At 39.2% G+C, this 13,782-nt stretch overlaps 1 protein-coding gene across 1 annotated transcript; it reads right to left on the reverse strand.

The window, feature by feature from the left end:
- Window positions 1–7,413: 7,413 nt before the first annotated feature.
- pigx (phosphatidylinositol glycan anchor biosynthesis, class X) lies at window positions 7,414–13,710 on the reverse strand. Its single transcript, XM_034180469.1, has 6 exons — window positions 13,528–13,710; window positions 12,496–12,583; window positions 12,282–12,417; window positions 11,971–12,178; window positions 8,910–9,010; window positions 7,414–8,780 (listed from the first exon to the last, which is right to left on the reverse strand). The coding sequence occupies exons 1-6, from the start codon at window positions 13,589–13,591 to the stop codon at window positions 8,643–8,645; spliced, it is 735 nt and encodes a 244-aa protein (XP_034036360.1). The 5' UTR covers window positions 13,592–13,710; the 3' UTR covers window positions 7,414–8,642.
- Between the last annotated feature and the right edge of the window lie 72 nt (window positions 13,711–13,782).

Below are 13,782 nucleotides of genomic sequence, written 5' to 3' on the forward strand. Positions count from 1 at the left end.
CGATCTGGTTAGACACCATGCTTCTAAGATTTGTGGGGCCAAGTACAATAACTTCAGTTTTATCTGAGTTTAAAAGCAGGAAATTAGAGGTCATCCATGTCTTTATGTCTGTAAGACAATCCTGCAGTTTAGCTAATTGGTGTGTATCCTCTGGCTTCATGGATAGATAAAGCTGGGTATCATCTGCGTAACAATGAAAATTTAAGCAATACCGTCTAATAATACTGCCAAGGGAAGCATGTATAAAGTGAATCAACAAAGCCTTCACTTTGTAAATGATCTGGTTGTTTCAGCGGGGTTTCAGCCTGTCGATCGGCGCTCGGAGTGCGCCGTGCTCTCAGCCGCTGTGGACGGTCTTTAAACCGGCTGGAGCACTCCTTAATCTCTGTTATCCCCATAAAATCGTCCCTGAAAGCCATCTGAATTTTCCGAATGGTGTCCACCTGGAGGTGTCTCACAGTTTCTGGAAAAATTTGATGCAGCAAAGCTCCAAATCGTTCGGACATTTTATTCACAATAAAAATCCGACGAGAGGGGTGGACCACTGCTCACACAAAGCCTGCTCACAGGCAAATGACGCAACCGACAGGCATGAAAAAACTCACGCATGTGCACGAAGGTTCAAGCTTGGCTGATGCAATCACACGTAATTCAAATCCATATGGTTTTTGCAAAAAATAAAAAGGTCGGATAGTTTTCTAACAGACCTCGTATATCTCCACAGTGGCCAGGGAATGCCTCGGGATCCCCCAGTCTGAGGTGGTCAATGTGGCACAGGACAGGGAAGTCTGGGGTCCCCTGCTAGAGCTGTTGCCCCTGCAACCCGAACCCGGAAAAGCGGTTGAAGATGAGATGAGCAATGTTTTACATTTCTAAGAAAGCCGATTAGGGGCATCATGTACAAAGGTTGCGTATGCACAAAAAGGTGGCATACGGCCGTCTCCACGCTAACGTACAGATGTATCAAATGTGAAATGACCATGTAAATGTGCCATCCCCTATGCCAAGATAATGGGTGGCATACCCACATTTCTACAGCTATTGTTCCTCTGGCGACACTTAGAAGTGATACTGGGAAATGATTAATAGTGTGAAAACTAGAAGACATCAGAATGATGTGCACATCAGAGACACACTTATGAACAATTAACACACCCACATTTGCAGCTGAGTTTGCTTGTGGGATTCCGGCGAGGGCAGTCACATCTCCTCCTCTCTCTTCTCTCTTCCTCTATCTCTGCTCCAATCTTCAAAGTCCCTACTTCACCGGACTGTGAATTCGTCAAACTATATTGGATTAACCATGGAATTGATCAGCTGGCCTCTGAACGCTATTGATACCATTTTTTCCAACAAGGAAATCAGGGCTGGGGGACCCTGCATGCCCAGATGGAACCTACCTTGCGGGCTATGTTCTCGACGCCTGGGAGAAATGGCGTGTTGCGTGCTTGGCACCACTCTCTGTGGAGGACGTCGAAGATTTATTTATATTTGGTTTTATCGTGAGAGGGCTGGCACTTATTGATTTATCTGCTGCCCTGATCTACTGGAGAATTGGCAAGATGGCTGCTACCAGAACCACGACCCTTCACCTGTCCATCATGATTAATGAGTTGGGCAAGGCGATACATTCTCAGACTGCGTTAACCCTTGAACTCAGATGTAAGTTGGATAACATCTCGGAGCAAATATACGCCTTGCAGAGGAAGATGTCGGAGACCAGGGAATACTCATAAATTGGATTTGGTTGGTTAGAGGAGCTGCAAATGTGCTTTCTCTGCTCAACCTCCTTATCACCCTCCAAAAGTCAAAACGCCCTGCTGTTTTCCTCCAGAAAAATTTCTACTGCCTTTTTGAATCATTCGGCTCTACTCGTATCTTCTGCCCTCTCCGACAGTCAATCTGATGTTCTCATGGCAACTCCAGACATGACGCACACACTGACAGAAACTGATACAAACTCATCTGACTGATACAAACTCATCCCCCGAGCTCATGGCTGCGTGGGACACTGCTGCGCCCCCCCCCCCCCATATTCACATTGCCTCAATTCAGATGACGGACTATCTTAAAGTTTAGCGTACATAAACAATCAAATGTATATGTATGGGTGTTCTAATTCTGATGTGTGCCATTATTATGTTCAACTTGTAATAACTGTGGATTAATTGTATTTTTGTCTGAGGCGATTGTGTAGGAAGAAATTTCGTTGCACTTGTTGTAATGACAATAAATCGATCTACCTATCTGTCTATATGGGTGGATATAAAAGCATGCACAAAGTGATGAAGAAAATGGTTTTAACAATGGCTGTGTTAGTGTTGTTAGAAGACCTTGCATATGTGCAATTCGATTTGAACGAGTATTCAGGGAACACGAGGATTTACTTGCAAATGAGAATAATTGGCTCATAAGCCAATTTTGTTTACCAAGGCCAGTGTTACTGGAGTTGTGCCCAGAACTGTAGCTGGCTACAGTGAGGAGCCAGGATTTGTCTGTGCCCATACAGATGCTTATCATGCAGGGGTTCCTGGCAATGGGTATTCTAGTGGGAGCTGGCCGATCAGTCAGGAGCGTGCCAGTCAACCTTGAGCCGAGCCATGCCAGCTGCGTGGAATGGAATTATCCAAATGTCATCCAGGTAACATCACATTCCCATACAATGCTGTTGAACAGGCCAACATTAAAGCGCAATTTGCAGCAAGAGCTGGTTTCTGTAATGTAACTGGAGCTATTGACTGCACACTTATTGTGCATAAACAATCTGAAGCCCTCAATTTTTCATATATCATTATGAAATTTTTACTGAAGATTCATATTCTCATACGCAAAAACTGATTCAATTTTCAAGGTCATAGGACAAAGTCAGGAAGAATCTTAAAAAATTGGAAAAAAAAAACCCATATCTTTAACATTGAACAAATTTTCAAAAGTTCATAACTGTCAAAAAAGATAAAATTTCTTTAATATTTGATAGCATTATGTTGGATGGTATCCTTTATCAACTGGCTAAGTTTGATCTGAATCTGATCCAGATTACAGTTTTTGTGACCATTTAAATTTAAACCCCATTTAATGTATATTTTGCATTATATCTCAATCAAACGCACCCCAATCACTCTCATATTTGAAAGTGAGGTGCAGACTGGCACTCACTCTCGCCTGACAAGGTTTGAGACGGATCTGATCCAGATTGTAGATTTTGTAGATATTTGAATATTGAAAAGCCCATTTGGTTTACATTTTGCATTATATCTCAATCAAAACTGCCTCAGTCACTCACATTTTTCTGTTATGAATTTACCTACACCATCAAAATTGGGTGGCGGTTCCAATTTTATGCCTGTTTGTCTATCTTCCAGTTATCAGTCGGAAACCAAGAGCCAAAAAGCAATGACAAATTGTCCATAGCCAAGATTACCAATGTTCTGTGAAAATTACCTGAAAAAGAATTCAGAAACCAAAAAAGTTACCTCATTTAACTCAACTCAACTCAATCAACTTTTTTTCTTATATAGCGCCAAATCACAACAAACAGTTGCCCCAAGGCGCTCCATATTGTAAGGCAAGGCCATACAATAATTATGAAAAACCCCAACGGTCAAAACGACCCCCTATGAGCAAGCACTTGGCCACAGTGGGAAGGAAAAACTCCCTTTTAACAGGAAGAAACCTCCAGCAGAACCAGGCTCAGGGAGGGGCAGTCTTCTGCTGAGACTGGTTGGGGCTGAGGGAAAGAACCAGGAAAAAGACATGCCGAGAAGGGGGGCAGAGATCGATCACTAATGATTAAATGCAGAGTGATGCATACGGAGCAAAAAGAGAAAGAAACAGTGCATCATGGGAACCCCCCCACAGTCTACGTCTAAAGCAACATAACCAAGGGATGGTCCAGGGTCACCCGATCCAGCCCTAACTATAAGCCTTAGCGAAAAGGAAAGTTTTAAGCCTAATCTTAAAAGTAGAGAGGGTATCTGTCTCCCTGATCTGAATTGGGAGCTGGTTCCACAGGAGAGGAGCCTGAAAGCTGAAGGCTCTGCCTCCCATTCTACTCTTACAAACCCTAGGAACCACAAGTAAGCCCGCAGTCTGAGAGCGAAGCGCTCTAATGGGGTAATATGGTACTATGAGGTCCCTAAGATAAGATGGGACCTGATTATTCAAAACCTTATAAGTAAGAAGAAGAATTTTAAATTCTATTCTAGAATTAACAGGAAGCCAATGAAGAGAGGCCAACACGGGTGAGATATGCTCTCTCCTGCTAGTCCCCGTCAGTACTCTAGCTGCAGCATTCTGAACCAACTGAAGGCTTTTTAGGGAACTTTTAGGACAACCTGATAATAATGAATTACAATAGTCCAGCCTAGAGGAAATAAATGCATGAATTAGTTTTTCAGCATCACTCTGAGACAAGACCTTTCTGATTTTAGAGATATTGCGTAAATGCAAAAAGGCAGTCCTACATATTTGTTTAATATGCGCTTTGAATGACATATCCTGATCAAAAATGACTCCAAGATTTCTCACAGTATTACTAGAGATCAGGGAAATGCCATCCAGAGTAACGATCTGGTTAGATACCATGCTTCTAAGATTTGTGGGGCCAAGTACAATAACTTCAGTTTTATCTGAGTTTAAAAGCAGGAAATTAGAGGTCATCCATGTCTTTATGTCTGTAAGACAATCCTGCAGTTTAGCTAATTGGTGTGTATCCTCTGGCTTCATGGATAGATAAAGCTGGGTATCATCTGCGTAACAATGAAAATTTAAGCAATACCGTCTAATAATACTGCCTAAGGGAAGCATGTATAAAGTGAATAAAATTGGTCCTAGCACAGAACCTTGTGGAACTCCATAATTAACTTTAGTCTGTGAAGAAGATTCCCCATTTACATGAACAAACTGTAATCTATTAGACAAATATGATTCAAACCACCGCAGCGCAGTGCCCTTAATACCTATGACATGCTCTAATCTCTGTAATAAAATTTTATGGTCAACAGTATCAAAAGCAGCACTGAGGTCCAACAGAACAAGCACAGAGATAAGTCCACTGTCCGAAGCCATAAGAAGATCATTTGTAACCTTCACTAATGCTGTTTCTGTACTATGATGAATTCTAAAACCTGACTGAAACTCTTCAAATAGACCATTCCTCTGCAGGTGATCAGTTAGCTGTTTTACAACTACCCTCTCAAGAATCTTTGAGAGAAAAGGAAGGTTGGAGATTGGCCTATAATTAGCTAAGATAGCTGGGTCAAGTGATGGCTTTTTAAGTAATGGTTTAATTACTGCCACCTTAAAGGCCTGTGGTACATAACCAACTAACAAAGATAGATTGATCATATTTAAGATTGAAGCATTAAATAATGGTAGGACTTCCTTGAGCAGCCTGGCAGGAATGGGGTCTAATAAACATGTTGATGGTTTGGATGAAGTAACTAATGAAAATAACTCAGACAGAACAATCGGAGAGAAAGAGTCTAACCAAATACCGGCATCACTGAAAGCAGCCAAAGATAACGATACATCTTTGGGATGGTTATGAGTAATTTTTTCTCTAATAGTCAAAATTTTGTTAGCAAAGAAAGTCATGAAGTCATTACTAGTTAAAGTTAATGGAATACTCAGCTCAATAGAGCTCTGACTCTTTGTCAGCCTGGCTACAGTGCTGAAAAGAAACCTGGGGTTGTTCTTATTTTCTTCAGTTAGTGATGAGTAGAAAGATGTCCTAGCTTTACGGAGGGCTTTTTTATAGAGCAACAAACTCTTTTTCCAGGCTAAGTGAAGATCTTCTAAATTAGTGAGACGCCATTTCCTCTCCAACTTACGGGTTATCTGCTTTAAGCTACGAGTTTGTGAGTTATACCACGGAGTCAGACACTTCTGATTTAAAGCTCTCTTTTTCAGAGGAGCTACAGCATCCAAAGTTGTCTTCAATGAGGATGTAAAACTATTGACGAGATACTCTAACTCCCTTACAGAGTTTAGGTAGCTACTCTGCTCTGTGTTGGTATATGACATTAGAGAACATAAAGAAGGAATCATACTCTTAAACCTAGTTAGTGTATGCAAAGCCACTTCTAACACGACTTTGACCTTGGAATTTTTTTCCAAGGTAAAATTTTGTGGAATTGGAATGTAGTGTTGGCGGAGGTTTGTGCTCTATGAGTGTGGCGCTCTAGTTTTTAAGAAATTTACAAAAACCTAAAAAAAAAACCAACAAAAAAAAACATTGTCATTATGGAGTATTGTGTGTATAATTTTGAGAAAAAAAGATTATTTATTTTGGAATAAGGCTGCAAAATAACAAAATATGGAATACTTTCTGGATGCACTATAACCCAATATTAAAAATTCTGATTACTTTCAGTGTTTGTAGTCACGCATTTCTGTGCATTGCTATTGGTGACCATTATCCTCTTTGGCAGGCAACCTGCTGATAGTATAATAATGTAGTTCTCCACAGAGGATGAGTCATACGTATACACATTAGAGTATACACCAGTTATTCTGATATACAAGCACAGCAGGAGGATTAGACAAAATTATTGTTTTCAATTCTTTGTATCGGTCAATGCCAACATGAAACCTCAAATGGTCACATCTCCAGCCGGGACAACGCAGTGCGCAACGCAGATGTCATTGTTTCCAACCAACTCAATTGTCATTTTCATGTTCAGTGCCCACATTCTGTTTACTTGGGGTAATTTGTGCAGCCATGGGCGGGTTGGTCTTAAAAGGAGGTGTGGTCAGGTACAGTGTTGGTGCACTGCTTTTGTGCAGTGGAAAGTATATGTGCCATTCAACAGCCTGAACATTGTCTACAGTCGAATGTAGTGTATTTGTAGCCATTTTAATAAAGATATATTCATACGTCTTACATTGGTGGCTTCACTCTGCTTGTACACACAACAAAACTGAACTGAAAACAAAATAAAGACTAATGGACACATATGAGACTTCACGTTACCGCTTCACCTCAGAGAAGTTTAGTGGCTCCTCTCTGCTCGTGCACCCAGATTCATTAACTCACCAGAACCCCCCCCCCCCCCCACTTGTTGCTGACATTTAAATAGCAATGCACCAAGATTTTAAAACTCTTAAAGGTAATGACAAATGACAATAATTGGTTTATGTGACGCCCAAAACATACTTAATTTTAATTTATAATGCACCATATCACAACAAAAGTTGCCTCAGGGTGCCTCACACAAAACAGTTCAAAATCAAAATTAAAATGAGTAAATTGAAAGATTCAAATACGCAATTAAAAGACATAAGTAAAAAAAATAAGACAGATAAAAAAAATAAAAGCTTTTCATAATTAAGAGAGTAAAAATGTTTTTAGTCTCAACTTAATGTACACAGAATCACGGTCGCAGGGACGCTGTTGCATAGAGCGGGTGCGGGTTAACACTGCCTGGTTAAACAGTGATTTATTTAGACAAAAAATATTTTAAACTTAAAATTTCTTTGGAAAAAAAGTCCTCATATGTTTGGCAAACTGTCAATTTTAATTTATTTATCGCACCAAATCACAAGTTGCCCCAAGGTGCTTCACAAGGGAAAGTCTTTCCTTACCCACCCTCCCGAGTAAGTACTGGCAACAGCTGTAAAAATTCCTTTGGGTGTTTTTTTTTTTTTTAAAGGAAGAAACCTCAAATAGACCTGACTCAGATGGGTGGCCAACTGCCTACACCATACTAATAACAATCAAATAAACAGTATAACAAAGAACTATCAAACATACAAAACTTAGATGACGGTACAAAGCGTCCAGATAAGTCCAGTGGGCATCAAGGCCCACAGTTCCTCAAGAGTGCCAAAAGTTCATTGCCATGTGACTTGGGTCCAGACACAACAAGTCCAGACAGGTCTGTTGTCTTCAATAAAGATTTCCATGAATATCCTTGATATCAATCGAAGCATCATTGATAGAATGAATTCTAAATGATTCTGTGATTAGCAGGGCGAGTTTCAGATTAATGGAGCCAGTCAGTGGTTCCCTCAAACCTCCGTAACTCTAATGCCTGCATGTTCAGCTCTGAAGTTTTATGTTCTCATAGACAGAGATGAGGACCAGGGAACTTTCTATTTAGCCCCAGTCCAACACTTTCACCCTGCACATCGGCAATGAAAACACCTGTTTTTGGCATATCACAATAACCAAGGTGGATGGTCTAAAGCATATACTGATCAGCAAAATATTTGTGATTGCCTGGTATGAATGACTTCATGAGGTCATCCAGAAGTTGTATGATGAAGTCATAGAGTCAAAAAACGCCATTACAAGCTGTACATTTATACTGTGGTGTGCAGAGCAAGTAGAATGTGCTTCAGCCCTCTGATGCACAATTAATACCACATACGATGACGTTGCTTGTGAAACCTTGTTGCCAATTGCTAGGTCCTGGTGGCCACCAAGGTCACCGTTGCTTGCTTAAACTTTACAATATGTAAACTTTTTTCTCTCTGATGTTTTTCTTTCAAAACTTTTCTGAAACTGTAAACTGTACATTAACCCATCTGTATTCAATGTAATGATTTTTAAAATGGTCTTTAAATAAACGCTGGAGGCAGAGAGAACCTCATTAATATGTCTTTTCAAAGGTTCTAAGTAAGTCAGCACACAATGCACTTTAAATGATTCGATGCCTCCATAAGTATTTGGACAGCACAGCACAGCACAACATTGTGATGAGAAACGTTCCACTGCACACAGGCATCACCAGAGACTTGTCACCAACTGGAAACTTGAAGCTCTCAAGGCCAGGGCCCTAGAGGAGAGAAGACATTATTGAGGGAAAACTGAAAATCCAAAGAGAATTAGTTCACATTAAAAGAGGCACTTTAAAAAAAAAAAAAAAATTCACCAATTTTTTGGGAAAGACTTAAATAATAAACACCCGCTGGTGATGAATTTTCACCCACTGACACATGCTTGAATTGTCGGCAGTGCAGGGCGCGTCCACCACAGAGTGAGGCTCCAAACTGCACTGCTGTGCATCTTGAGAGAAGAAAAGAGACAATGAAGGAAACAAACACTCATTTTTTGTCTTAATCAGCAACATTTTTTTCCTATTTGCAAAAAAAGGGGCTGAATTTGTGTTTTGACCAGACAAATTATAGTTATTATAATTTAGCTGTCACAAAACATGTATTAACATTCAACAGCAGGCTGCACAGAGATCATCTCAGTGCCGGCAAAAGTTGATTAAATTCTAAAGCAGATTATGGTTTATTTCTCAATGCAGTATTTTACTTTATTTTATTTGTACAAGAATCAACTTGATGAAATCATAATTCTGCAGAGGGATCTACAGACCAGAATTTGAAGCCCTTCCTCTGTGTGTTGACATTATGCTCACAGGTCTGTATGAACTGATCAGTACAGTTGATGTCTTACTGATGTCAGACACCATGGCATGATGCATAATCATATATCTATGATGTGCTGCGAAATTGCATGTACTTGTGCCTTTTAATCAAAGCATTTTGCTGAATTGTGAGTATTCCTGATAATACAAACAACACACATTCACCAACACCACACCACAAACAACAAAGACGTGGTCAGGACCAAGCTGTAGCAGATATATTAATCACCGTTCATATTTAACGATAAAAATACATACTGTGCCCTGTATTTAAAGATTTGACACAATTTCGCACACACCACACAGGCTATAACTGTTATGATGACGTGTTAACATCTTTAAACTACATGGCATGTTTTATTGATATCATTATGATTTTATGCCATTTTGTACTGATATGGTGACAACTTGTGCTGATTCTTGCTGGCATTTTGTCAGCTACAAGTGAGGTTCTGTTGAGATGCAAAGACACTGCTGTGGTGTAGAAATGGCATTTTAATAGTGTCATGACAAAATGGTGAGCAGGGTACTTTTTCAAGCCTAATAGCCACAGACTGTGACAAACTAGTTTTTGGCAGTTCAGTTTACCGAGCTTGACAATTCCTGAAACAGGAAAGCCCACTTTAACCCAGCAGACATATGTGATCTCTTGTGTGCAGTTTCTAGTTAACTAATGTTTAAATTTCAGAATGGTCCATATCCTTGTTGTGGATCTTATTTCTTCAAGTCATGCATAATTAATCACATTTTTATTCAAATACAATTTTATGTTGAAACGTAAACAAATACTTCTGTTTCTTGATGCTGACTAGACTAGAACATTCCCACATATATCTATATATTAAAACTATCCCAAACTTCAAGGAATTAGTTCAGTTACTACATTCTATATATAATAGGCGTGTGTGTGTGTGTGTGTGTGTGTGTGTGTGTGTGTGTGTGTGTGTGTGTGTGTGTGTGTGTGTGCGCATGAGTTAGGCTTCGATCAAGGAGAAACTGGGGAGAGGTGACATTTGACATTTGGTATGCCTATGTATTTTGGGTTATGGATGAACGCTGCCAAAACACAACGGTGATAGGACTAATATTTTTTGGAGAAACTACAGATATTAGCTAACAACACTGAACAATGGATGTTGATCATTTAATTCTAGACTCATGCGTCACTCTAGCAGGGGGTGGTAAATCATCTATATATTAAAAGTGTGCGTACATGATTTTATTTAGAAAGTTAAGTGTAAGTACCTAATATAATTGTAAATAGGTTAAAACACATGGATTACAAAAAAAGTGAAAATACTTATTTCATTGTGGTCCAGCTAAAAAATAAATAAATAAATAAATAAAAAATCAAATGACAAAATAAAAGTAATAATAAAATAATGATAATATAATAATAAGCAAAGGCACAAACCAGAAATGGCACAAAAAATATGCCCATAGGGGAAAAACATCCACAAACCAGACAACACTGTCATAAAAAACCCAAGCCACAAACTGGACAATATTGTCGTAATGATAAACGAAGGGCCTAAATGACATGGTTAGATGCTGAAGAGCTTCGCTCATTCGTGTCCGTGACATATTATTGATGATGATCGTAATAATAACGAAAACAGTGTGTGTATGATAAAAATAACCTAAACAACTTATAAACTACATTAAGACAGTAGATTAACATTAAAAATTATATCATTAACAGGAAATAAAAGGGTTGAGTTCTAAAAACTGTTGAAGTCGAAGGTTCTAAAAACATTCTGGAATCGCATTCCATTCCAACTCATTATAGAAACTTTGCATAATTTATTACCACCCTTGAAAAATGTCAGTTACCTATAAACACAACCCAATCTAGAGCCCGTGGTTGCCCACGGGCAACACACTAGTAATTTTATTAAATGTATGAAGTAACAGGGAATGATCAGTACACAAGGTGAAGAAAATATCAGTGGACTGCATAATAATTACTATGCAGGTTGCATGTATAATCATGATTTGCAGAGCTCAGTCTTTATTGTGGCCCTTTAACTTGGCTATTTATTGAAATTCAAACATTTTAAGTAGCTCTTCATTACAAACCCTATCAGTTATTTCCAGGATGTATATCTAGTTTTCAGTATTGATCTCTGAAACCTTGTACCAGTTGTAATGTACACAAACATCACATTACTGAATAAATATAAAGTCCTTGTCTTTGATAAAATAAATGTAATCCTGCTACAATTAGACTCTACTATCTGCACTGCTCCCAGTAAGTATATATATTTACGTATGTACGTATATCCAAGGTCAAACTCTCAGATTTGTGTTAAATCTGTTTTACTGGATGCACACTGGACTTACACTCCTCACTGCATACACAGTATTTATGTCCAACTTACAAAGTACATAGTATTTCTTTATTTTTTTCATTATCTTGATTTACTATGGCTAGGTATTTGTGTTTGCCTTCTGTATTTGCACACACTACTCTGCCCTGCGGTTGCACAATTCTACTACCACTGCTGCTGTGACACTGCGAATTTCCCCATGTGGGATTAATAAAGGAATTTCTTATCTAATGAATGAGCACAGAAAATGATGCACTTACATTTACCTGCCTGCAGCAGTAACTCTGGAAGTTCTACGTTAACTGATACAAATCGTTCACCATGTGATGGCTCATGGTAGCGACCATGTACTGGAATAGCTATATTAAGGAATCTGCTGATCTGTCCGCTGGTGACATATATGAGAGTGTCCAATCCAAAGTTTTTATGAGCAGGGCCCTCTAGGTCAACGACTGAATCCAGTAATACCTACAGCAGATAAAAAAGATAAAATAAAGAACGTAAATGAGCTTTCTGATATTTATTTCCAGTGTTATAAAAGGTAATACTTTTTTTTTTATAAACATCTTACCCTCCATTCACTTTGATCACTGAGTGATGCAAGCTGGTATGGATCAACATAAAGTCCTCGAGGCCATCTGTGAATCAGCAGAACTCTGGGGCCACTGAGTGCATAAGGACTGAGATCAACTGTGGTGGTGACCTCCCTGAAACAAAAGCCAGATCACTCATTTCACTAAAAACTGGCACTGGAGCTGCTTCACATCAATGACACTGCAAATTACCCGTGAAAACCCTTTCTGCTGATCTCCACAGAAAGTAACGTAGATCCATACCAGGACTTCAGGAGGTCACAAAAGTTCTCATTCTTTTCTTCAAAAAAAAAAAAAGTGAAAATTATAAGGTAGTGAATATTTTGCCAAACCTGGCAAACTTACAGTTAGCGATGTTTTGCCGGATCTCCTATCTGATTGGCTAATTCAAATGACGTCATCGGTACCAGAACCTGTGATGAAATCAGCTCTGGCAAAGTTGAACTGGACAATATTTCGCCGTACGCGGCTTGCACTGTTTTGCCGGCCATCTAAATTTATTCACGACGGAACGGCCGCGGTCAGGTGAGAACTTAAAGGCGATCGGAGTTTAAGATCTCCTTATTTCACATTCATGATAGTAGCTCAATATTGGTGATTTTAATTACTGAAAATTGGCATATTTTACCATTCACTATTTTCAGGGGTGGACTGATGGAAGGTTTTGCAGACATGACACTGACAGAGAAAAAACAGGATAAACACACGTGCCAACGTAGACTTCTGTATTTTCGTTTTTATTCTGTATTGAATTTGCAGGTTTTGTTTATCATCCCCGCCCTACACAGAAAATTACCAAGACTGCAAAAATTATTTCCACCGTGCCTGAAATTATTTCTACCGCGTGGTGAAAAGCGCCGGTGGAAATAATTTTGGGCACGGCTATGTCATGTTTTTGAGCTGCTTTTAGTGTCCGAGAATCCCTCCGCCAGTAGGTGATTTTCTGTTCCGATTCAAACAACTTTATGGCACCCAAAACGGCATTTAAAGATAAAAAAAATTAGCACCAACATTCAATGCCGAGGGCGCCGCCATATTGAAATAAACTCTACGATTATGTAATTTGAACTAGCCAATCAGCAAGGAGGTCCGGTCAAATATCGCTAGGTGCGTGTTTGCCGTATCCGGCAAAATATCCACTGCCAAAATATAATGGCCAAGACATCAAACGGTTAAATATAGGGATGCTGTCTTTTTAAAATTCAGTCGTACGTATCGTTTTACCTTTTGGGGTAACACAGCAACACATCGAAAAACACGCCAACACAGAGAACAATAGAAAATACATGAAAATGCAACATTAACAAACCCTCTGTAGTTTAAAAAACGTTTATTAACACTAAAAAGTCTGCACTGAAATGTTTCATAAAAATGTTTAAGGAAATGAGAATCCTGTCAGGTCCTTTTCTGTGGGAGCTGCAGTGATGCCTGATTAAAAAGAGGGAACATTACCTTATCCAGATAATAAAATAACCACAA

The sequence above is a fragment of the Thalassophryne amazonica genome, chromosome 10 (assembly GCF_902500255.1).
Source record: "Thalassophryne amazonica chromosome 10, fThaAma1.1, whole genome shotgun sequence".
Classification (NCBI taxonomy): domain Eukaryota; kingdom Metazoa; phylum Chordata; class Actinopteri; order Batrachoidiformes; family Batrachoididae; genus Thalassophryne; species Thalassophryne amazonica.

Coding starts and splice junctions, on each gene's coding strand:
- pigx (XM_034180469.1), bottom strand. CDS start 13,591: ATGTATTTTCTATTGTTCTCTGTGTTGGCGTGTTTTTCGATGTGTTGC. Junction 12,418..12,495: donor AGCAGAAAGGGTTTTCACGG/GTAATTTGCAGT, acceptor CTTTTGTTTCAG/GGAGGTCACCACCACAGTTG. Junction 9,011..11,970: donor ACTGCTGCAGGCAGGTAAAT/GTAAGTGCATCA, acceptor TCTTCTCTCAAG/ATGCACAGCAGTGCAGTTTG.